Raw genomic sequence first — 26552 nt, forward strand, 5'->3', positions numbered from 1 at the left:
AACTGGCATTTCCCGTCAGGAAAAATGCTCCTAATGAACTCTTGTGTAAGAACAGATCAAATGTGTTACTGAGATGGGTGAGTGTAGGTTCTAACAGGAAACAATTGATCCACTTTGGAGTGTCACTACCTTCACAAGCTGTCACAGGCAAAACGTGCCCTGCTGCTGAGAGTGTGGGTGCTGCTCTGGGGATCCAGCTCCCTGTGGTCAAGACATTCCCAGCAGTATTGGAGAAAGTGTGACAACAGCCACTAGGCAACAGTGGAGAAAAATTAAGCAATGTCATCTTTTTGGTATAATAATAGTCATTCTGAAAAACTGTGCATCCTATTACCAGACTCACATGCAAATTTCATCATGCTTCAGGGAGTGGGAATAGCTCCTGTTGAAAGACCACTTGTTCTCATCTATTAATTGTACCACATTTTCCATCACTGAATTATTTCTAATGCAAGATATTTGAGATAGAATTAAAAAGAATTGCTGAAAACACAATTTTGATTTGGTGTGTTTTATTTTTGAGCCTGGTTATGAGCCCTTGCATTTACTAAACCTTTTCTGACTTTTAAGCCTTTTTATTTACATATGATATTGAGAGAGGACTTCAAGAGGGGAAAAATCCCAATCACTCTTAATCAGAAAATTATTTAATAATTTTGTATTTTTTAAGAAAATGATGGACCAATTTATCGTTAGCTCTGACACACTTTCAGATTGTGAACACAGGCTGCTAGTTCAAGCTTTGGGTGCTGCAAAATATCTAAGGCCAAAGATAAGTGCATTTTGATATTTTTAATCGACAAGGTCCCAACTCACCACCAGCATGAGCTGGTACACGATCAATAACATTTCATTTGACCAATCAAAGTAGGACCTCTAATTTTGGTCAGCTTCCAGATCGTTAGTTTCTTCTTCCAAACTGAATTAGCAGTTTACATTTCCCTGAATCTGAAAGGGAGGTTTGGGTTCCCCAGTTCTCTTCCTAACAAATGACCCCATGTAATTTATCTTCACATGCTCATCTTAGGCAGCAGTTAAAGCTAAGCAATAAGACACATCACTGTTTGAATTAAATTAGCTGCTTCATATGTACCAAAATACTAATAAGCCTTCCTGATGCTCTGCTGAGCTAACTGGCCATGATATTTGTCTCACTTAAGGCAAATCAGGAGGGCAAACACCGCCCTGCAAACACAGCAGTTAAAGCACAATGTGCTCAACAGCTGCTCCTTGCACAGGCTACTCTAACACCATGGTGATCACACCAACCACCCCAGTCAGGGGTGACAATAACCAGGGGTCACCTGGGCAATCCAGCAGCAAAGGGTAAGGAGGGTAAACAGGACCCAGCCAGAACTCCAGGCACTGCACAAAACTGGAAGGTTAATGACACAGTGGCTTTATCTGAATCTTTTTTATGGGTTTATGTTGGGCATATTACTTTTGGCTTAAGAGACTTCTTTGGAAGATACATGTCTACAGTATGCTTCAGAGCTAACATTTCTGTATCACCAGTGTAACTCTGGACCTTTTTAAGTTAAAAAAGGGTGACAAATGAGATGTGTACAATGGCACCCACAGGTCTGGGAACCAAAGGCAGAGCTGTTCCCTGGATGGACTCTGCAGAAGGGAAGGACCAAGCAGGTGCATTTGGAAGTGGCTTTGCTTCATGCAGAGCAGGCTGGCTCACTCTCTAGTGCAAATTAGAGCAGAAAAATGAATGTATCATTGCACAGCCAACTAGAATAAAAAAAGGTCATGGGACAAAATACAAAGGTAGGGAATACAAAGATTATAGACTAAACAGGGACTCAGGCCAGAGAGAATTCCAAAGGTGAAACACTCTTTCAAGGCTAAATGAGATTCAGCCTGTCTCCTGGTGAGAGGTGTCAAGCCCAAGACACTGCCAAATCAGAGGGTCTGCTTAAGAAAAATAGCACACAGAGGATATCTAAGACACAAACATATGTCCAACCAGTAAATTACATGACAGCCTAATGCACCAACAAACAAGAATAGGTCACTTTAAGAGAATGATTAATACATGAGATTACTGTGCATGCAGACTTATCTGAAAGCAAATGTTGTAGGTGGGTGTGAACTCTTGCTAAAGTCAGCTCCTATCTTTGCTATACAACAGCTACAAGAATAATTATAATAATTAATGGAGAGCAGTGATAAAGGTAACAATTGCCCACCTGTATATTGACTGACCACAATGTCGTTACTTCTCTGCAATGATTGCTGACTACCACAAACTCTTTCCACACTGGGCTCGCTGTTTGCTCACGGCTGGGCAGTTCAGCCTGTGACTGACAGAGCTTACAGAGTTTAAAATTCTGAATTGTATTTAGTCTCCAATGGCTAAGGTTGCTATGGGCTACATTAGATTACAAAGGGTAATGAGATGAAAACATGAATATTCACTATATAAAGTAAAAGGCCCCAAAATACAGTAGTTCAGGAACAGGTGAATAATGTCTGACTCTGTTCAAAGACAGCAGACTTGTAACACAGCCTGTGATTCCTTCCTAAGCTGAGATTCCTCTCCCAGCCTGCCTTGGCTTTTGGCAAATTTCAGGATGGAGGAATGATTTGTTTTCGCTGTGGGTTGGGAGGTGGCTGCTCCTGCTGCAGACCCCTGTCCCTGGGCAGGCTGCTGTCACCCTGGGTGCCAGGGAACCCCTGAGTGGAGGCTCCAGCACACACAGCTTGAGGGGCAGCAGGATGAGGGGTTTTCCTCTAGCTTCATGCTGTGCACACCAGCATCTCTGTCAGCAGGGGCTGTGTGGGACGGTGAGCTGACGCAACCTGAGCATATACTTGAAGAATTAAAAGGAACTCAGAAACAAATGCCAGGGTTCTGGGTGCCCTGCTGAAGAGAGGAGGGAGCTGACAGCTCCAAGTGCTGCGCTCAGCCCGGGATTTGCTCTGGGAGCTTCTGAAGGGTGGCTGCCTGGCACCCCTCCCACCACTGGATGCTCCTGCAGGGCAGGATGAAGCAGTCACGTAAGATCAAGCAGCCAACAGGTGGTTTTAAACTAAGTCACAGTTTTGCATGGGAGAAGATCAACAGTTTTGTTTCATTTTGAGGTCTGCAGGTACGTGTGCAGAAATGCTATTTTCAGATGGGGCTGGTGGGAGAGTTGAGGAGTGGCTCTGGATCTTTCCCATACCCCCAGCTGACTGGGAGCCCTGGAGCTAACCTTCAGTAGCACAGGGGCTTGCAAGATCTTGCAGAAACCAACTCAAATATACCTTAACGTGCATCTACTGCCTTGCCCTAATACCATTTCACTTATAGCTACAAATTAAATTTATAACAATAATACACTTTAACTATAAATTGTCACAGAACTGTTACTATACATATAATTACAATCTACACCTACCAAAACTAAGGTACAATTAAAACATTAACGTATCTGTGTAAAAATCCAAGAAATGCCATTTGCGTATTTGAAAACTTAAAAGTGAACCACTGTTTTCAAAGGATAGAAAAAAGGCCAAACTGTGGATTAACAGCTATAACGAAACAAAGAACTTCAATTTAGTTTATACCCAACTAAGGCTGAAGCAGTAATTCTGATAATCCTCATTCACCTGCCATCTTATCAACCACACCAAGGCTCTGGTCTCCACTCCTCGGATTGTTTTTCCTATTTTGCCCAGTGATTGCTTCCTGTGGAAGGCAGGACAACCCTGAGAGCAGAACCCACCTCTGCTCCTGCACTTGCAGGCAGGGGCTGCCATGGGCTGACAGCATCCTCTGCTCCTCTGCTTCGTCTTTTTGACCTTGTGCCTGCTGGATTCAAAGTTAATAACCCAAAGCAGGTCTGCTATATGGGTAGGAAAACACTCAAGCCTGATGGTGCTTTTCTTCTGACACATTGCTGTGAACCCCAGGGAAGTAAGGATTTTACTTCTTGTTTTGAAACCCCTCATATCAAGTTTCAACTCACAATAAATTTTAGTGGTTCATTATAAACTTGTAAGGCCTCACAAAAATGCTCTTCTGAATATAGAATTGACTGTGCTGGCTTTTAGTGATTTAAGCCAGGACCGTAAGGTTACATTAAATTAGCTGCACTGTGTTTTTATGCAGCCTTCCACAATGGATGGTCAACTCAACACACCTTCCCACAGAAGGTTTAAACAAAGGTGGGTCCTCACTCAGGATCAAAAAGCACAGAGGATTTGCAGTCACTGGTTATGGGGACACTGGCTTAGTTCCAGTTCTGCTTTAAACACAAAACAGTGAAAAGACAATGTTCTTATTTTGTCCATGGCTGTCTAGACTTGTCAAATAGAGCAATGCAGGGGAAGAGGCCTCTGGTATTTCAATTCCTCTACAGAATTAGCTGTACCACTGCTTAGAGACCAGCAAGAAGTCAGTAGTTTAAAAAAAATATTTTAAAGTATTCACTCAGTACAGGATCTCCACTCTCTAGAGAATTAAAAAGTAATCTTTTTCTTTGACTATAAAGAAAATAATAAAAGGTTTATATAAAGTTTAGTTTTTAAAAGCTGGTATAAAAAGCATGACACAGTAGCTGGAAATAAATGACACTTTTTTTTTTTTTTTGCCAAGACCTGTGAAAAAATGATTCCTGAGACGTTTTCTCTACCAAGTGATAAGAGTTAAGTGCTCTCACTAATTACTGAATGTAGTTTACAACCAACTGAAAGGAGAAGATAGCAAACTACAGACAAGCACACTGCACAGGAGTTCTGAAAAGCAGAGTGAAATCAACAACTATAAATACTATGAAGAACAAAAAGGGAAACATTACAACACATCATCATTCCATTAGGGCATTTGTAGTCAGAAAATTACTCAACAAATCAACATTTCTATTATTATGTATATTGAAATGCTATCTCACTGTAATGAAAAGTGGAAACCAGAAGGTCTGTCAACTCAAGAATTTTAGGTCCCTAGATAAAAAGATAAGAAGAATCTTGACGTTTTTTATAAGAGACAGTTTGCATTTTTCATACTCTAAATGGTGTATTTTATGAGAAGGCACATAAAAAAAGCCTTTGGATTGATTTTTCTCACTTGCTGATCTTTTCTGTATTATTCCCCTAGATTCTAGGCAGTGAGAGCAGTGCCTTCCCTACAGCTCCTGTGCAGTCTCACGGGAGGCCAGTTTTCTCACCATTTATGAACATGGGAGATTTTTATCACTGGATTAAGGCAATTTGGCAGTTCCTTTCCCCAGGAACCAAGCACATGGTTGTCATGTGTGAGTCCTGCACCTCAACAAGGCCCATAGCCCGGTGGGACCTCGAGCATGTCCCCAGGCAGTGCTGGGGGCCACGTCTGTCCCCAGAGCCAGCTCAGAGCCCGGGGCTCAGCCCAGCCCGTGCCAGGAGCACAGCACTGTCCCCTGGGGCTCTGCAGGCCTGTGCTGCTTTACCAGCACACACTCCACCTTTGCACATGGAGTATGAAAATTCTGGACAATGACTGGCTTACAAGCTTACAAAAAGGTTAATCTAAAAAACAACATACAGTGATTCCCTTAAAAAAAAATCTTACCAGTTTAAAAATATATGCCTGACTGCCATGGCTTCCTTTGAAATTAAGGAGAAAGGACAGAGAAATTAATTGTAAACAACACAGATATGGTAATATAAACCAACTAAACCACAAAAATATACAACAAAAGTCCTCTCCATTCAGATTAGTAGAACAGAAGAGTATCTTTCATAATTTTAAATGAAAACTGAATCAGATTCCACTAGTCTATCTATAGGTCCCTTATGTACACAAGTATTTCGAGGACACCAAAACTCCAGCAATATGTTTACCCTCATTTTTGTAACCAAAGAACCAAATTTCAAATAAAATCCTGAAACACTTGTACAGTCACAACTGAGAAAAATACTACTAGAGAAAACCAATTCTGCTCATCCTCTGCAGGGGAACAAGTTCCAGCAGTCTTGAAGAGCAGATCTGCACAGGGCACCAGCACATCAAGGTGCTGCTGAAAGGAGCAGGGATGGGGACCCAGGTGTGAGAGCCTGAGCTGGGGTTCCCTGCCTGCAGCTCTCGGGGCAGCCACGGCCGGAGCTGAGCTCGGGGCTCCTCTCAAGGAAAGGCCTTCTCTGCCCTCCTGCATTCATGGGAACGCCTGCGCCTGGGGAAAGAGACTACTTTCTTCATTACTGCTTCAGTTGGGGCTTTGCTTATTTTTATGTCACAAAACCAGTGTTTTTCATTCAAAACAAAGTTATCTTACAAAGAACTGGAGTTAGCTGCCCAAGACTGGACATGCCAGGTCCTCAGCCAGCCCTGCTGGGGGTCAGGACAAGGCTCTCCCGCTGCCTTGGGCATCACACAGGGAGCAAGGAACCACGGGGTCAGCAACAGCCCTGCATTTTCCTGCCCACCCCGACTGACACCTGGGGGTCTGGGTCGGGCTGTGCTGCTGCTCCAGGAGTGGCATGAAAATCCAGCAAGGAAACCGCTCGGAAGAAGGCTGAGCTGTGCTGGTGGAAACCACAGAACTACTTCTGGCTCAAAGGGTAAAGCTTTCAACCCCAGGCCAGCTGTGGTAGGGCATCAATAAGATCGCATGATAAAATCCAGGGAATAAACAGTTTATGCTGATAAAAAAATGAATTTCTAAGTAACTCAGTCTGCTGCAACCCAAAGGGACGTGACCTTTTCTGCTTCTCTCACAAGTACGCTGCATCTCGGGCATGCTTTTGGAGGGAAAAGTTTACAAGTAGGACAGGTAGGCAGCTGTGCTACTGATCTGCAGAACTCTGGGCAATTAACTGTATGCACAAACGATGAAGGAAAGAAAAGAGAAAACTGTCCTAATTGATCTTCCATTTTTGAGAGATGTGAAATGTAGTACTAGATGTATTCAGTACCATTTTTAACTGAGATACTTTGTCTTCAGTTGTTGGCCAGCATCCCACATGTGAGCCTGTAGCACCATGGATCATGAACAGAGCAGAGATTAATTAACAGACTGAATCAACGAACCATAATTAAAATACCACGTATAAACTGAATTCTGAAATAGTACTTTAGGGTATCATAACAACTGCTTACAACTGCCTTCTACATTCAAATGCTCACTAATTAAATCCCAAAGCCTGACACAAAAAGTGACTAGAGCTTTCTCTGTCTCTCCCTCCAGTGAAAAAGGCTTTGTTTGATGCATTTGCAGGACAAATGCAGGAACCACAGACAATTACATCAATTAGACAAATTTAAAATCTGTGTTTCATCCAGAGGGATTTCTGGGATGGAACTTTTTCACCTGATCTTGCATTTTTTTTTACCAGAGGTTCATCTCCAGTGTAGCATTTGATTTAATGTTTTTGTTCTAGCCAATAATATACAGTAGATACAGCAGCCAACCACTTCTTGTCATCCAAAGATCCCATTATGTTTTTCAAGAGCATAGACCTCTAGACAGATATTCTGGCCAAAGTCCTGGTGATTGGATTCCACCTCCCCAAATGCACTGTTCCTTTAGTTGGATTCAGTGGTATTCTTTGCTTCCTGTCCTAGCCCTGGAGTCCTAACTCTGATCTTCCCTGTTTGGCTACCAAGAGGCTCCTGTAGAGGCTTTACGTCCTCCTGTATTCCATCCATGGAGGTTTCCCACCACTTCTTGCTCCAACAGGATTTAAAGGAGAGGAAGGCTCATCTGTTACTTCCTCACAACTCACAGGGCATGGCCCTTGGTAGCTGTGAGGAAAATCTGGGTTGTATCCAGTCTAGCTGTAATTTGCAAGAAACTTAACCACTAAAATAACAATGAAATCTCTACTGAGATTTGGATGTATTTGTGAAAAGAAATCTTTGAAGGGTTTAGAGCTTGGCCAGATGTTCACATTGTTCCACAGACAGAACAAAAGTACAATGTAGATACAAAGGTATAAAAACTACTCACACCAAATTTCTGATTTTGCTGGAGAACAAAATGACACCAAACCCTATTAACAGAAAGATCTGAAGAATCTGCAAACCATTCATGCAACAATGGATTTTTGCCAAACTTTGCTCTGCCTGAAAGCACTAACGGTGGTGAAAGCAAGGAGATTAGCATTTCTGGTGAAAAACTCACACCTATTTCCCCTCACCTCCCTTCACCCTGACCAGGTACACAAGTAATGAAATCACTCAGAGACACACACACTGCTGGTCTCCTGTTGTCACACTCAATCAATAAGAACAATTTAGAGCACTGGTAACCTCTCCATGCACACTTCCATTGTCCCAAGGGATCAATACAATCAGTATCGCAGCTGGCTGGTGAGAAATAATGAGATTATGATACCAAAAAGGCAAGCTTTCCAAATTTTTCCTTAAGTGTCTGCCAAAACATCATACTTTTCTATCTGTCCATAAAGAACATGGCAACATTTAAGGATATTGTATTGATTTTTAAAAGTACATTAAAAGTATGTTTTTAACTATGATTTCTTGAACTTAACTTCAACTTTCTTTGCAAATGCAGCATTTCTTTCCCTTAAAAGCAACTGTGAGATTTGACTTCTTCATTCTTGAGAAGGGGCCATGCATGTTTAAAACTGTACCAAATTTTCCACAGAGTCCTCCTGAACAGGACTGCCATTTGCAAAAATCTTGGTTTGTACGACAGCAGTACTTGTCTTCATGGCTAAAATTCACCCAAGGGATATAGCTGACTAAAGTCATGCCCGTGTATTAAAAAAGCCTTAGCAGTTACAGAACATGCTTATTGGAACTGAAAAGCAGAATCCAAGTTCCTGCTCTCTTTGCAGATTCTCTCCTGGATCTTCCTGTTGCAATAGCACCAGGCTCTGCACCCCTCCTTGAGACAAACACTGACTCGATGGTTGCAATTAAGTATTTTAACAGGTTATCTGGGTCCTGTGCTTAAAAGTAGCTACATGTGGTCTTAGCACACAACCATGACAGGTCTATTTTAAGAGCAGCTGTAGGAGCCAGGACCAGGGTGGGCTGCAGAGCACTGTGGGCACTGGGGCTGCCCCGTTGCTGTTTGTGCAGGGGTGAAGGGGATGTGGGAAGACTAAACATTCATGACAGGAACCAAGATAGTTATCATTTCTACAACACGTATGGGAACACTCACATTTTACCTGCAGTGCTAGCAACAATGATGTTTTAGCTAGGTAGTTAAATAAATGGATATACATGAATCTTACCTGGGAGGAAATGAGATGTCCAGTTCATACAATTTGTCTTTAAAGACTGACAGCTCTCTGTCAAATTCTAAAAGCTATAAAAGATAGAAAGAAATGTATTCACTCTTTAATGTTGAGCTGAAGCAATCAAAAAAACCACATCATATAAAGTAAATAAACAGTGACTGATTACACAGCTTGAGGTATATCCCTCATATAATGATTTTTAAAACAGTGCAAAACACTCAGTACTATTTTGATACATAAACAATTGAGAAACGTGTTAAAAATGTTCCTTCTCATCTCAGTGAAACACGTAACACTTGTTCTTTGCAGAGTGACCTATATGTACACTTAGTACTTCAAGATGGCTGAATTCTTTCAAATTTTATTAGCAATCTTTTCAAAGATAAACCAGACTAGCTTTAAAGAAGTACAGCAAACTGCTAGGCTGATCAGCCCACAAAAAACACCGGCAAAAATAATCATATTACTTTGTATTATCTTTACTCAGATAAGAAGGTACAATAAACACAAGGATGTGCACATCATTCTTCCTAAGCAAAGACAAGCAGTGTTTTTGTACACCTGTTTTGGGTGGTGCGTGTCAGATAGCAGAAGGAGGGACGTGACAATAGGTAAAATGTGTTCCCAGGCAGCAGCCAAGATATAGTGCTACAAGCAGATATTTAACAGAGATGTTCGTAAGTCTAGATTTAATGTCCTGTATAAATATTAGTCCTTGCCAAATTTGTTTTTCCTCCAGACCTCTACAGAGAAAATAAATAGCTGCAGTCTTTTGTTCATGAACACAAACCTGCTCATAACAAGTCAATAATAATCATGGACATTACACCAATAATTGTTCTGATGGACATAAATGACCTTATTTCAGAACCACGGCTGGTGTGAAGCCTGACGTCCACGTGAATTAGCAAGGTAAAAGACAAAAAGCTCATCATCTGCACTGTTACTGGCTGTGGCTCTAAGTGCCAGTTCTGTTTTGACAAGATGTCACCCCAAGTGTCCCGCGCGATGGCAGCGTGTTTGCCCGCTCTTCATTAATCATGTCCCATCTCACAGCTGTGCTGATACCATTGTATGAATGGCAGAGGTTCCCAAAGAAATTAGATTGAGCCCCTCTTTCCCCTCTGCCACCTCATAAATCATTCCTGAAATGTGCAATTAGCAGCTACTTGTACACATTAATTATCTGTGTGAAAAGCAGCTACCTGAACCACCTGCACTGCTGGTTAGCTGCCCCTCCCAGGCCCTCCTCGTGCTGCTGCACGTGCACAGCCTCACACGAGGGTGCCAAACAACGGGCACCTGTGTTAGTGCCCCTGACACCAAACTCCATGAGGATACACTGGAAAGGGGTTTCCAACACGAGTAACTGCAGATCACTTGTACGTGTTTTAAAATCCGATGAAAAGCCCGAGTATCCAAGATAATTGGATAAATACACACATCTGTGTGGAAACTTATGGTATGTTTCTAATAATGAGCTCAATCCTAAAAATGTTGGGATAGTTCAGCCACTATCTGTACTGAAGTGATCTCAACATACTTCAGGAAAAAACGGTTTATCATGCATGTTTCCAGACTGTGGTCCTGTATTTAAGTATAGATGTGTAGCCACAACACATATGAACAAACTGGCTATGAACACAAACGTCACCATCCCTTCCTGCTCCCCATGCCTCCACCTCAGAGATACTATCTGCCCAGTGTGAGTCTAGCATAGGAAAAAAAAAAAATCTATCATCCCCAGTTAAAAATTATCCTTGAAATATATATCTATTTACACAGTGCAAATGTATTTTTCCTACTGTTGCTAAATAAACAGATCAGAGCAGGAAAGTGGAAGCAGGAAAGAGGGCTATTTCTGAAGTGTGAAAACTGCAAGGACTGAATAAAAGAACAATGCTCCACAGAACACAATGGTATAAATTACTCATAGGCATTCCAAGGGCTGGCAATGTTAAATAGCTGCATTGTCCTCTCACACCAATTCACGCTTTCAAAATTTTATACATTCAGATTGTGCTTGCTATGATGATAATTGCAAACTAAATGAAGGCCAGGGCTTTGAGGACTAAGCATTCTGATGTGCATTATTACCCAAAGAAGTTTCCGACGTGTTTATTTGCAGCAGTTGCTTGTTTAGTTGTGTCTGTGCTATGCAGATGAGCTGCTGACACTGGTGACAGAAAGGACAGATAATGGGAACAAGTCTGTATTGTCTGCTGTGCTCCCTATCAGTTCCCCAAGTTTCCCTAGGTAGGGAGACATCTTTAAACTGGAATGACAAAGCCAAAACCTCATGATGACCCACCTGGATGTCAAAGTCCAACTAGGTGCCTAGAACAAATATTTAGGGAATGCTCGTTGCAGACAATTCATCCTCACATATAAAACAGTGAAATATTTTCAATTATTTGCACAAACTTTTATTTCATGCTGTATTTTAAATTATTCTTTAACAAATTTCTTTTTTCCTAGAAATTAAGTGGCTGTGGTACAGTATCTGTAAACTTCTGTTCAAATGTGTCCACAACCTATGCAAACAGACATCTGCTCATTCTTAGGAAGAGCAATGACCAGTTCTTCCTGTACTCAGGACTGCCTGGGGTGAGACCACCTAGCAGCTTCTCTGGGTTTACCTGCTACACTGCAGGCAGCAGGGGAGGTGAGACAGAGAAATCATGAAAATCTGGACTGTGCATTTTGAGAAAACTACAATTTTTCAGTAGAAGAGCATGCTTTAACGCTTACTTTTTTGGCATTAAAAACACTTGGATTCTCATTTAAGCCTCAAAATGCAAGATTATTGGTGAAAAAACAAGGCATTCACTAGGTCCTGTCACAAACAGTTAGAAATGTCACTTTCTCTCAACACAACTTAGAGAGAGGGAATGGGACCTGACAGAGGCATCATTTAATTGTATGTATTTGCCCTGTGGCAGGTACATGGGAGTCTGGAGCTTCTTGGCACTACAGAAAATGAATGAAAATTAACATAGGCCAGATGACACTGAGGAGCTTTCAGAACCTCACAGGCTAAGGTATTTATTTTTAAAGGCTATAATGTTGTACTAAAAAAAACAAGCACCTGGAACATACTTTACTCATGGCCATTTTCAGCACGGATTGCTCACTTACTTCCATAATGTACACCTAACAGCATTGTGAATAATATCATTGCTGCAACAGTAAACATGAGTATGTCTGTCACTCTAAATGCTTTAAAATGAAAAAGAAATAAAGTTTAAAGACTAAAAATCAATATATTGTTCTACTTAATTTGCTCATTATAAGATCATCCCTAAGAACCAAATCTTTAAGGTGTTACATGACATGGTAGAGTAATTTGAGCAATTACACAGAGGTTTTAAAAAGCTGTGGCTGGAAGTTAATTCCAGAACTATATGCCTTAGGCAGTTCAGAAGACTGTTTTTTTTCCCCATCTCAGTTTCACCAATGTATTTATACCTACCTGACAGCAAGGATGATGCAGGGCCTGTTTTTTAATGCTGCAACCACAGAGCTGCTGATACTATGTCAAGATACTTGTTCTACAGTATCCCGTGAGCAGCCCAACAAGAGCGTTCGATTAACACTTCCAGGTGAAAATCCCACCCACAGATGTGAACAATACACCTATAGCTAGCGAAGCCCTTGAGCCCCAGGGCGGGGGAGAAGGAACTCAGAGGGCAGAGTCTGATGCTTAAGAACAGGTTACACTTCCTGATGGGATTCTGCAGTCTGAAGCCAGGTGTTTCTGTTCAGCACAGTTCTCGTGCCCAGTGGCACCGCTGGTCTGTGCTCTCCGGCTCGGAAGGGCTGCACCTGCAGCCAGGGACGCTCCGCGCCTCATCTGCCGGGAATCAAAAGCACTGAGGGCTGTATCAGCTGCAGTGCCTGTCCCCTCCTACAGGAGCTGCCAAAACTGCTGCTTTTCCAGGGGACTGTGTTGCCTGTCAAAGCTGCTGCAGTTTGTTTTCCTCCTCCCTTTCAGCGCGAGGCTGGGGAAGGAGGCAGCCCCGCAGCCAGGCCCACGGCGGTCAGACTGAGTGCTCCAGCCAGAGATAACCATTGTCAGGAACACTCAACGTCAGCATTATGCAGCTCGACAGCAAGCAAGGGATGCTACCAGAGTTCAGGCTGTTGAAGAAACCCAGGCAATTTGGCTTCTTCAGTTCAGAGCGACAGGGCACTCCTAAGATCCCCGTCCCTCGGAGTGGTGCAGCGAGGCCACCTTGGCCACAATCACACATCTACAGACCCCTCGGAACAGGGCGACTTAATTCAGTCATTGGAGGAGAACAACAGCAATTACTCATCAAGACCTACAGACCAAAGTCAGAGCACTGGTAGATCAGAAGGTGATATTAGCAGCATTTATCAAATCCATCTGCAGGGCCCACCAGAGAATTCACAGCTGTGAAGGGGAAATGAAGTTTCAGACCAAAAAGAGGAGATGAGCATACAGAAATGACCTTAGAGAATTAAAATATGTGGACACCGGGCACAGTAACCTCCTCTGCCAGCCTTGTATAGCACACAGTTTTTTTTCAGGGGACTCTGGAAATACAGTAATTTTATCTAGTTTTCCAGTCAAAGAAAAATATTTAGAAACTGATTTAGCAGCTAACTGACTTCCAATAAACGCCTGTGGAAATGCTGATCCCTCCCATTTAATCCATGAAAGTGTCATACACAACACCACTCTGAACTTGTTTTATGGATAATCTGGAAGTTAAATACCATGTGGGCAGCTCCCCAGGGCTTGGTTACCCTCTGATCTGCAACACGCAGCAGAGAACCCAGATCCTATCCTGGGATACTTTTGTTGGTGGGAAAAAATAGTATCAGAACCCTGTTGTACTACTCACATCCTTAGCTCTCAATAAGAAGAATAAACAAGTGTCTGTAAAGAATACACTGGCTGGTCAGGAAGGTAAAAGCAGTGGCTCAGGTTAAGCACAGCCTCTCCCCCCTGCAGCAGCAGTGGCCCAGGAGCATCACCCCTCTGCTGACAATACACGTGCTCCCTGCCCCACGCTGCTCTGCAGAAGGAACCTGCATCCCAGCTTGGCAGGTTTTATCCAGCAAAACGTGTGCACATCCCAGCCACCAGCAGCCAGCTTCTCCAGGAGAATGCTGTGGGAAACCGTGTCCAAGGCCTTGCTAGAGCCAAGATACACAACATCCACAGCCCTTCCCTCATCCAATAAGCAGGTCACCCTGGCATTGAAGGAGATCAGGTTAGTCAAACAGGACATGTCCTTTATGAACCCAAGCTGTCTGGGCCTGATCTCCTGGCTCTCCTGAATGTACAGCATCATGGTATTCAGGATGATCTGCTCCATCAGCTTCCCTGGTACTGAAGTCAAACTATCAGGCCTGTAATATTCTGCTTGTAAAATGTGGCAGATTCAGTGGATTATTTCATTGAACTTTACATGTCTGTTACTCTGGAACCTAACAAGAATTCATACCATTAGGGAGTTAAAACCAGCATGCACTGTCCTGTTAAACTGTCAAGTCTCTGAGCTGCAATTTGACAAAAGCATAAAAAATATGTAGAATAGTTTCAGTGTTACTTGTAGAGTGATAAAAATATTAACTTTCTTGAAGAAAGACTATGATCTGTATTTCTTGGGCAAAACTTTGCCTGTGGATTGAAACCTGCCCTGAGCAAGGCCTGTGAGGCAGGACTGGCTGATATGAGACTTTAGGGACCCCAGAGGGACATGAACACCAGACATCCCACCCCAGGGGGTGTCTGGGGAGCTCCAGTCATCCACCTGGTCTCTGCCACATACAATTGGGTATTTTGGAAGGTAATCTAAAACTTCCAGAGACCTCAAATCTGAGGTGTTCCTTCCCAGAGAGGATCCAATTAAGGCCACTACTTCTCTGGAGCTTCCGATACTGTTTTTCCTTCAGCACCTGGGTAGTGTAAAACGCACAAACAGTCCTAAGACCAGAACCCCCACCTCTCTGCATCCATCCCACTGTGCAGCACACTCTGTATTAAAGTGTCCTTCATGTTAAATTACTGTTTGCTAGAGTATGCACACCTGGGCACATCCAGGCATCTACCTGGGAGGTTATGAGGGGTACCTGGAGACCACAAAAGAATTGGGATAATGCAGAGGGTTGGTGAAAACAAAAAATTGAGCATCTTTCTTTTTTTTTTTTTTTTGCATTGTCACAGGCTGTAAGGGATGATGATGAGAGCCATGAGCTCTCGGGGGCTGGAAGAGAAGTGCCAGCATTGCCTCCCTGGATATCACCTTGCACATCACCAAAGCTAAAAACTGTCCCTAGGACAAAGCATCTTAGCAGAGCCTGCTGCCTGCAGGCTGGAATACAGAGTGCAAATGAGATGCTGGACCTCCTCTTTAGACTGAACAACCACCAGACCAATGCCTATAAAAATAAAGATAGCACAGTACACCCAAATTAGTCTTAGGACTTAGAAAAAGTTGTAGAATAGAACAGGGGAACAAAAAGGCAAGAAATAATATTTGTAACTTCGTGATATGGGCAAATTCTGGACCAGAATACTGCATTTCTTTGGAACACAAAGCTGTCAGTAAAGAGCTAACCCAGCACATCTGGATTGACTCCTGCTTGCAGTCTGGCTTTACATTCATGTTTGCTAGTGAGAACAATTTATTGATAATATTTCCTATCTTATTTCCTATCTCTGTCATTAGTAATTTTGCAGTTTATCCACTGACATATCAACTAAATGCTAATTTAGGCAAATGCAATTCCAAGCACAGGACTGCTGTTTTTGAGTAAAGGAATAGAGCATGAAGCCATATTCCTGCTAGTACTCAATGAAAATTAGGCATCTCAGATGACCACCTTAAATAAAGGAGGGGTTTCAGGATGCACAGGATTTCCTTACGACCAGTCCTAGGTAACAATAGTCCTAAGCAATCAATTCCCTTCCTCTATCCTAATTTGCCCTTATACATCATATTCAAGATTTTATCTGGACAGGTGCTGGTTGGCTCAGTGGATAAACCTCTGCCTTTTCACCTCTGGGATCATGGTTCAAGTCAAACCCTGATGAAATGCACTTGATCGTCCTAATCTAGTTCTTAGTGGACAGTATTCCCATTATCTTTAAAAGGGTCAGAGCCAAGGCCATTGGGAAGAGTGCATTGTGCTATATCTTGTCTGTTGATTAATACATTTTCAGTGATGCCAGATCCTTAACCTTCAGGAGCACACATATTCTCACAAAAAGCTTAATAAAGGTCCCTCATGGACTAAACCTTTCTTCTCAATTTGCGTATCATTTCAGGATTTCTTGGGAATATTAAAAAGCCCTACAAACTAATTACTCATAATTTAAAAGTATGTTTGCCTGAACTGTTTGGAGTAACACCTGCAAGCTAATTAGATCAAAAACCGATCACTTTAAAACATTCCTTGGCATAGGGGGAACAAGACCTTTGTAACTCAATTAGTTTTAACAGCACATTATAATTTTTTTTCTCATACCATATCAGTTGTAGCTAAACAGACAGACAGGATAAAGGGAATCTGCCCTCAAAAGCTGATTTCACTGTTCCAAACATAGAAATTGAGTAAGAATGTGCTCTCCATAGGAGTTTACTCTATGCCCTGCAGCAAGAGGACTGCTGAAGGACCACCGATAGCAATGTGAAGCTTTTAAAGTGGGGTTTTTGCATTATAGTAGCAATGAAAGCAAGAAATCAAATTACTTCCATTTCATGAGTATCTGTGCTGGAGATCACTGGGCTTTTCTGACTGACCATCTCGAATCTGTTTTGGAATTGATGTTGGTAACACCAACAGTGTCCTCTGAACTGCCTGACCACCCATGAGCACCCTTGGTCTAACCTGTGGTGGCTCCGAGCAGCAGGGACCAAGGGGGGCCCAAGGCTGATGTCCCTGGAGGGCCCCAGGGGCAGAGGACAGCAGGACAGGCAGAGCAAGCACAGCTACACAAGTCACCAGCTCCCCTCAACAGCAACAGAAAAAGAAGATCACAACTTCAGTAGGAATAACATCAGGTTCAATTGTCTCAAGACAATTAATTCACTGATTACTTTTATTACACAGTTGGGGTCAAAGTCTTATGGACAGTGCACTAGTTTCTATCTGGACTGATTCCTTAACAGGGTTCATATGAAGAACAGGAATGTATGCACCATTTCATTTCTCATTTCCAACTGGTTAAAGATTATAGAGCAATTCCTAATGATTAAATTATTCCTCTGCAGTCATTAAGAGTTTTTACATTCGTACTATATATTTATTTAACCGATTACTGAAGAAATAGCAATTTGTTGTGGTTCTTTTGTACAAATCCGTACTGCGATTATTATTTTTTAATTAAATAATTATCTCTGGCTTGTTTTTCTTGTGATTGCTTTGAAATTAACAGTGAACTCCCAGACACAGATATTTTGAAAAAATAAACAACCACAGCCTGATTTATAAAAAATTATTAAGGCATGTGAAAAAAAAATAAAATGGTGAAAGTGTAGATTTACTCAATAACTCCCTGCACGCCGCTACTCTCCTGAAAGCACTGACACACTAATTTTTGTCACTTCAGAGCTGGCAAATCCAAAGCCTTGGCCAAGCTGTGTGTGAGTTAGTCTAAGGCCAGGAGGAGCGGGCAGCCCTGTGGGCCGCGGGGGAGCAGAAGGCCTGGACACCCCCCTGGCACAGGGACTTCCCGTGCTCTCTGGGCGGTGAGGAGCAGCCCCCAGCAGGCACGGGAGGGCTGCTGTGGTTATGGGAGTCCCAGCCTGGCCAGGCTGATGTGCTACAGCTTCCATGTACACTTCCCAACATGTAAGTTACAGATTAAGACAGCTGAGCGTTACTGCTACAGCTGTTTTCTAGTAGGTTTTGTCTTTTTTCTGTCACTACATAGCTGGATAAAGCTGGGTGTTCCTTTCTGAAATAAAATGACACAGAATGGTCACTGCAGTTTGAGATAATAAATACAGGTAATGGCCAAGCTAACTTTGTAATAAGCTACAGGGAACTCTGGATAAGCTACCGATTAGTTTGGAAAAATTAGACCTGACAGATTACTGTATGCATTTCATACTGAATTTCTGTTCAACAGATAATTTGTATCTATATCAGATTTTTCATTAAAAACACTCATTTTTATAAATATATCTTAAGATTCTTTTTGTTGATTACAATGTAAAAAAGAAGGAATAACTGTGTATGGACAATGATAAAGTAGCCTGTTGATAATAAATATTTGTCAGGTCTTGTCACATCTGTACACATTCCAATGTTACTGAAGAGACACCACAGTGATAAAAAAAAATACCCTCAGAAAAATCAATGGATTTTGAGCTAAAGCAGTTGCTAAACACACAGAAAACATCTTTATCCAACAGCCACAGTGCTGTGAAAATTCCCAAGCCTTGCATTGGTACAGCTAAGGAAAATTTAATCTTCCCAAATACTCATCAGGGCACTCCATCCTGCAGACCTGACAGCTCCACTTATAATTAATTATACAATTTCGATGGGAATATCGACTAAACAAAGCTATAAATCATAGAAAAAGTCAATAGGCATGGACACATTCAATCATGTCCCGACCAATGATTACTACTCTTAAAATACAATAATTATTTTCAGGAGCCAGCTTGAATTAAATTTCTGTCAGGATGGTACAAGACCGGTGGTTGATGAAGGATGCGATGGATTTTTTGGGTTGAATTCGGCACAGAGACATTTATCCTTTTAGAGAGGTAGTTTGTTTTTAGTGATCATGGTGCTGCGTGTTTAACTAGACCATGAAGATTAGATTATCTCCAATGGCTCATTATATCGTTTATCTTTTCCTTACATGTTTGATCTGGAAGATTTCCCACTTCTTGATGCATGAACGAAATGACTGCTGATTTTGAAATGGAATGTGCTTCAGTGGGATTCTGCCTCTGCCCTTGCACATCCTCCTATGGAAAGTCAGGCAGCCACCATCTGGAGCAGCAGCACCAAAACAGCTTTGCTCAGCTTCAGAAACATAACGGGGGAGAATGAAAACGACCAACATTTGAGTGGTTGGAAAACAAAATAGAAATGGTAATACATGTAGAGGAAAATCTGGGACCAGAATGGGATTAATATGGAAACAGGACTTGGGAGTAGGGTCACTACTTTGAAGTAAATGTCCCCAAAACTGAAAATCGTCAGTGAAAGAAATGTTACGTATTTCCTGGGGATTAATTCACCCTGTAAATTTAAAAAAACAACAATCTCCAAACCAGCTCTTCCCATGGCAAGTGTGTTTTTGAGCTGTGTTGCCTAGACGGGGATTTCTCCTGGTGAGCATACACACCAGAGATGGAAGACGTGTTGTGAGGAGAGAGAGCAGTCCCAGCAAACAGGATGGGCATCAACAGATGCTGAAAGGAGAAACATCTTCACTGTCCTCAGGAGCCTGACTCATCATGCTCTTCTGACCTCAAGAAATGAGTGAGATCCTCTCATGGAATTAACCTCAGATTCTCACATGGCATTAACCTCCTAGGTGTAGGTCAACTTAGAGAGGGTGAAAGGGCTTTTGCTGTCCTCCTTGCAGACAGCCTTCCAAAGCACCCAGCTGTCTGGGAACAGAAGAGAATAAGCCATAGGCGGGGTAGAAGGAGAGAGAGAAGGGCAAGTCATGGATCCTGTGCGCATCCCATCCCTCCGCAAAAAGCAGCACTCCACCGTGTGAGCAGGCACTCTGTGGAAGCAGCACAAGAGACCAGTAAAACCAAAAGGTGGGGCCAGGGCAGACACAAATGGGTTCTCCAAAGAGCTGAGACACTGATGGAATTCCTTATGTTCTTCTGTTTTGGAGATGAGGAAGGTGAAATTCAGTCACCTTGGGGAAAGGACTGAATAAAGCAGGAGAACCATGTCAGCCTGCAGAGGTGGCTTTGGCACACGTGGTTTGTGCAGAAAACAGTTTTGTGATAGCTTTCTTTGTCTAGTGTGGCCTGCCCTATTCATGTAGCTCAGAATGTTCCACATTCAAGTGGTTTATGCACACATGGGCAGACCAAGACCTGACACAAGCAAGTGTAGCTCTTCTGATGTCAGTGAAGTTGGGCCAATTTGCACAATCAGAGGGTCTGGCCAATGAAACCCATAACAAGGCCCTATGTGTGATGTACATATTCCTGATTTTTATCTGTGTACAACTGTTTGGGTTGGGTTTTTTTCAAAGTTTAATGTTTTTGCTTAGATATGTAACTCCTAGCAACCTTAGATGAAATTGAGAAAGCTGCAAGCAGCAACACAGAGATTTTACAAAATGAAGTGGTTACTTTTTGAAATAAAATAACCCTAAAGAAAACAAAAAGCCATTCTCCACAGCAAAACTGAAGTCCTCATTACAATGCTCATGTTCCCTGTCTGCTTCCTTCTCTTAGGAAGCCGTATGTGCTTGCCCAAACAGTGCCAGTGCAGGGCTTCAGCTTTCTCTTCTATTTTTCATGCATTCCTATTGTTACCACTCTTTGTACACTCAGAAGACTCAGATATTTTCAGAGGAACTTTGCATCAAGGGCTTTTCCTAAGTCACTATGGTACACAGTTAAGAGCTAGCAAAAAAACACGATGTTGAAGAAAAGTAGAGCAGAGAACAGAGAAGAAAAGTGAATTGTCATGTATTTTTAGTTTACAGTTTTGTCTATGATAAACAAGGTAAAAAGATTGCAAGGTTAAGAAGCTGTACACAAAATCACTGGCTAAGTAGGGGGCAATTTGGAGCAGTTATTGTGTTAGATGAATTATCCCTTCTCATTCTGTAGACAGGAGGGTTGATAAAGAGCTGGTAGAGAAACAGTTTGCACTTGAGTTTCCAAGTTATTCCTTCAAAAGTGCTTATCAATGAACTTACCGCAGTGCCATTGTTGTCTCTAAATACATCTTGATTAAAATAGTCAAAGAGCTTCTTTTCTAATTGTAGCATAACCTAAAAAAATAGAGGAGAAAGGTCAGCAAAGCTCTTGGACTCAGCAGCTACCTAACATGCAGCTGTTGAAGTGACCCCTTGAGAGACATGCAGCCCTCTAAAGCTACATGACGTGTCTGCGTGTCTCAAGCTCCTTGTCAGCTTCCCCACTTGGTTGACTGGCAATCACTTTAAAAGATCCAATTAACTGAGCATTAGGTGTAACAATCTATATCCTTCCCCTCCCTTTAAATTATCAGTTTGAAACAACTATATTCATGCTTTGTAAGAAAGAAAGTGAACATTCAACAAGGCTCCTATTTGCAGAGGGCATTAAGCTGTTTACCTTTCGGTCATTATCAGATTCACGAAATATGAGCTTGACCACTTCATTTGTGTCAGCTGCCCGGATGGTCTGCATTGTGGCCTTTGCACATAGTGTCTGAGGAAAACACAAAGGGAGAAAGGAAATGAGTTTGTATGCAACATAAGGCCACATTTCACTGAACTTTATCAACCTGTGTATCTTCAGTGCCCACCTGAAAATATGATTTGCTGTAGGTCAAACCCATTAATTTAGTATTTCACTCATGATGGATTCAAAACAATAAACTGAGTTACTGTTTGGAGAGAAACAGGCAATATTAAGAAAGCATCAATCAGTTAAGGCAAATATTCATTAAATTTACCATGGTGCACACAGGTTCTTTCACAGGCCTGACACTGTATCCCGGATCACTTGTAAATGCCTTCAGAAGCCACTTCCCACAGCTAAAGGCTCCACAGCCCTACCAGCTTCTGGACTGCACTCTTAAAACCTGGTAACTTCCTTGGCAGCCCAGTGCTGTGGGTTAACTCCTGTCTGCCTTTTAAATTAATGTTCCAAGTATAATTTAAAAGCTTGAGCAACACACACACAATCTGACAGCAAGTTTCAGCTCACTATAGATAGCAAATTCTCCATGCATCACCCAAAAAAAATCACACATAAAAGACGATATCACATTTCCAGACATTTTGTGGACTGGAGATCTAAAACCTATTATAAATGAACACTTTATCAGGCATAGAGGTATGACCTTCTCAGGAAGTCTCAGACCTGGATCCATTTGCCATTTGCCTGGTTGGGGCCCAGTTTCAAAGACAATCAGAGTTGACCCAGAGAATAACACAGAACAGTTTGGTTGCAGGACTTGCTGTGTTGTGCTGTAATGGGTGGAAATCTGGAGCTTTTAGCAAAACAGCTATGTATATATTTAACTTTAAAACATACATGGGATTCACTGAACCTATACTTTTAGTGGATCTTTTAGAATGTTAACTGCTTTGAAATGCAGAAGTAGACTGTATCTGATCTGAGGGGTAAGGAGGGTTCTGGGGTGCTGTGCAGGCTCCCAGCTGGGCAGAGCTGTGGCTGGTGTGTAGTGCTGCCCCATCACCTGGGGCACAAGAATCGGGGCTGAGAAGCCCTTGGTATCATTTAAAGGCAGAGGGCCAATGTCCCAAATGTGCACCCACAGCTGGCAGGCAGTCCAGCACCCCGTGCTGCAGCTGAGCCAGGAGCTGCTGACAGGATCTGTGCACACCCCTGGGTGAGGATGTTGGCCAAGACTGTCCTTCTGAACTGAAGCTTATTTCGCTAGAGGTTCTCAACAAAAGTCTGCTAATGAAAATAACTCAACCAGAAAAGGGAAAGGTGACTTCCCTGCTCTGCCTGCTCCAGTCCTTTTTATAATGGACAACAGATTTTCATTTTGTGTAACATTCACTTACAAAAGAAACATGTCCTGTGGTAACAGGGTAACAGAACGTCACATCCTACTAGATGCTTCTTTCTTTCACAAATAGAAATACTCCTGTTGGGATTCAGCATGACAAGTGCAGTATGTATCAGACACGATGCCATGGAACTACAGGTTCCTCCTCAGTTTCCCATTCTCAATTTCTTCTGCAGGAAATGCCAAACATGTATTTAAAGAAAAATCCACCTGCTTCCAAATAGTTTACATCTCAGCGGAGGTTACCGGTAAGAGAGTGGGAACAATCTGTCAGAGGACTTTCTTCCTCCACTCCACAGAAAGACATTAAAAAAGGCCCTTGACAAAGGCCCTGTGTGTTGCCACAGTAACAACAAAAAGTAACAAGCTAAGCAATTTCATTTTTAAAGGGTAACTTGAGTGCAATTCAGTAACAAGACAAATCTGAACTGCACAGGTGCCGCCTCCCCATCTAACTGAATAAATTATGTCCTTTTCCCACAAATTTTTCTTGATTGTTTCTTCCCACCCAAAAGCAGTGCTCTGTCTATAGGTTAGAAATATCTAACTCTGGGTTTTATCCTAAAAAACTTGGCCCAACCAAGGCACCAACATGGCTGTGGGTATCTGTGGCACCCAGGGAAGGAGTACTGCGCACAGGGAAGCAGGTGCAGGCTGCCCTGGGAGAACTTCAGCTGCTCTGCAGCATGTTGAGGTGTTTTCTGGAAGGCTCTGGGGGAGAGGGAGGATGCCAGCCCCGGCTGGGCGGAGGAGGGGCGGGGAGCAGGGCAGGCTGCCCTCCACTCCGGCTCCTCCCCGGCGGACGGACCTGCCGCTCTGCCATCTGTGTCGGTGCCGAGGTGACCCAGCAGCCCGCCGTGCCCAGCCTGCTCCCGCCCTGCCGCCCATTGACATTCAAAGCACAGATTAGCTAATCGGGTCAAACCCCCCCAAAATAGGGCTTTGGGCTCATGTGTCACAAATCAGTCTGGTCGGCTCTGAACAGCGCACCAGATTAGAACAAGCACCCGAACAAACCAAAGCGGAAAACCCGCCGCTCTCTAAAGCTGGTTTCTAAAGCCCTAACAAATCGCTCCATCTTTCACTCATTTAAACTTTCCAAATGAGGGTCAATACGGTCCCCGAGCATCCAAATGCTAATGCGCTTAAGTGCGCTTAAGCAGCTTTCCAGAGTGAATGGGCCAAAGAAGGGCTCCAAAAGACAAGGCAGAGTTACTGTCACTGTCAAAAAGTCATTGTCGCCACCCCCGGAGTGGTAGCAATTCAAGAAATTCATGATTTCTGTCTCTTAAAGGCATCTGCTTGAGAACATTTTTTTTTTTCCTGAGCTGCTTTATCTCACAACTTCAGGCTGGCTCGAAAAGAAAAACCTCGCGATCGACTCTTGAGAACCAATACAGAGAAAGGACCCACATACCTTATTGCTTTCAAATTTCACAAGCACAAAAAGTTACCATATTCACAGACAAAAAGTGATTGGGCAAAGGTTCATTTCTTATACAAGCTGGAGCACTCCTTTTTTTCCTCCTCCTTTCAATTTCTACAAAGTCGTAGTCACCCAAGCAGAAAACTTTGGGGAACATGTGCCTTTTTAGACAAGTCTGCTTATGAAGGGATGTTTTGTTGCTGGTAAAGAAAATCAAAATGCTATGAAAACACGCTGCTTCTTTTTGGGTAGTCCCCCAAAGATACTCTTTTCAAAGGCAGGAGAGGGGAAATCAGATATCAAAACTCTACCCAAGTTATCTTTTAAAAAAAATCTTTTTCCTTTGGAAACAAGATTTGGTTACAGAGTTGAAGAGAACTCAGCGTTCAGCCTCTGCTGGGCGGACACAGGCGGGTCTTCTTCCCATTTCCACAGACACTGTCCAACCAGGTAGATGCTTCACAGCATTTTGACAATAATCTTTTGCAATAATTGCTACGTATTGAACTGTAAAACAGTAATAACTTTTGTGATAATTGCCTTGGAACATAATAAAATTGTACTGTTAATACAAAGCCAGGAGTGAAAGGTTTTTATGTTGACAAGAGGCAAATCGGGCATTTCTTCTGAACTCTGGAGAACCTAAAAGCCTTTTGATTCACAGCATAAATGCAGCCTTCAAAATGCATTTGCTCCCATATAAATATACAACACATCAAAATGTTTAACACTATTTCTGCATAGTTAGAGCAAAAAGGGATAAAGACATTTAAAAAATTGTTATATACATAAAACACACACACACAATATTATGTATTATATAATTGCTTTTTATATTGCCTTTATTTGAAAACACTCTGAGCAGCTGAGCAGCTGCAAACTGCACTACTGGAGGGCTCTGCTGAAAATTGCAGCTGATTTTTCATTGATTTTTGCACTCCTGCTTTCTGAACATCTTTTAGACTCCTGATATGTGAGCTGAGTGATTGCATGCTTGTAATTACTTCAACAAGTATTTTTTTTAAATGCAGTATCCAAGCACATACAGACTAAAAATTTCCTACTGCCTCTGTCTGCTGATTCTAAAGATGTGTATTGCTTCTCCCAATGATTTGAATACTCTATTTAGGACTTACTATTATTTTGAATTCTTCTTCTAAAAAAATAATAAAAAAAATAGAATATAATTTAAAAAGCTCAGCAATTTCCAGTAAGCTGGATGGAAGTCTTTGATGCAAAAAGTGCCAGGAAAGAAATGCAGTCTCTGAAGAATGCTTTTATGAGCCAGTTGAAATAAGGTCTTAAGCACACCAAATCAATTAAATTTAACATATTTAGTTTTATTCCAGTTACACACACTGTAGATTCTGGCAGGATAGAAAAGACAGAGTACATGTATCATCTAATTATGAAAATTAAGTACTTCTGAAATGGTGCTCAAAACCCAAAATCAATCTGACACTTATTAAATTAGGATAATTAAAAGCTTTTTTATTATTATCTCAATGCAAATCGTATCTGAAAAAATCAGGGAGGCAGAAGATTTGCTATTTTGGAAATAACAGGAACATCTGCCTTATTTGGTCTCCTCCTTACCTCTGAGGGGTTGATAGGATTTCCTGGGTGGTGGGAATATACTAAACCAGTAAATTCACCAAATCACGTGATATAAGAGAAATAAAATGTGCAAGTGAGAAAAACAAAGTTTAACCAGTGGAAGCTGTGCATTTAGCTACAGGATAATTCACACTGTGTTTTTTTAAAGTCTGTCTGCTGTTGAAGTGGAGAGTTATTGTAGCAGATTTTTCACAGCTGTGCAGGGGCATTTGGCCATACAACTGCTGCAAACAATTAGAGAAATTACTGAGCTAAACTCCACAACGTAAAGCAATAAAAACCCATCTGAGAGGACCTCCACTTCGACTTGAAAAACATCCCTTGGACTACATATTAACTTGCATTAACTTAACTGTGTGGAAACAGAGAATTTACTATGCTCTTAACACTAATAAGCCTCCAGGAGCAGGAATTTAGCTCAGCAATTAGATAAATGTTAGTTGAATAATGAACAAACATAAAAAAGTATTCATGAGAAGCCACTTAAAGTATCAATACGTGAAATTATCTCCTCTTTGAAAACTGCCAGAGCAGCAGGCTCAGGCCCTGGGGAGCAGAGCTGGAGGGGCTGGGTGGGATGGAGGGGGAAGCCCCC

General features: G+C 42.1%; 1 protein-coding gene across 2 annotated transcripts in view; it reads right to left on the reverse strand.

The window, feature by feature from the left end:
• Window positions 1-26552, reverse strand: part of INPP5A (inositol polyphosphate-5-phosphatase A) — a 193947-nt gene that overhangs the window by 13244 nt on the left and 154151 nt on the right. For both annotated transcript variants that reach the window (XM_051618458.1, XM_051618459.1), the window contains exons 10-12: window positions 21483-21578; window positions 21083-21157; window positions 9181-9254 (exon numbers count right to left, since the gene is read on the reverse strand). In XM_051618458.1, the coding sequence (XP_051474418.1) occupies window positions 9181-9254; window positions 21083-21157; window positions 21483-21578 (245 nt within the window). The remainder of the gene's footprint in view (window positions 1-9180; window positions 9255-21082; window positions 21158-21482; window positions 21579-26552) is intronic.

This window comes from Apus apus, chromosome 4 (assembly GCF_020740795.1).
Source record: "Apus apus isolate bApuApu2 chromosome 4, bApuApu2.pri.cur, whole genome shotgun sequence".
Taxonomy (NCBI): Eukaryota; Metazoa; Chordata; class Aves; order Apodiformes; family Apodidae; genus Apus; species Apus apus.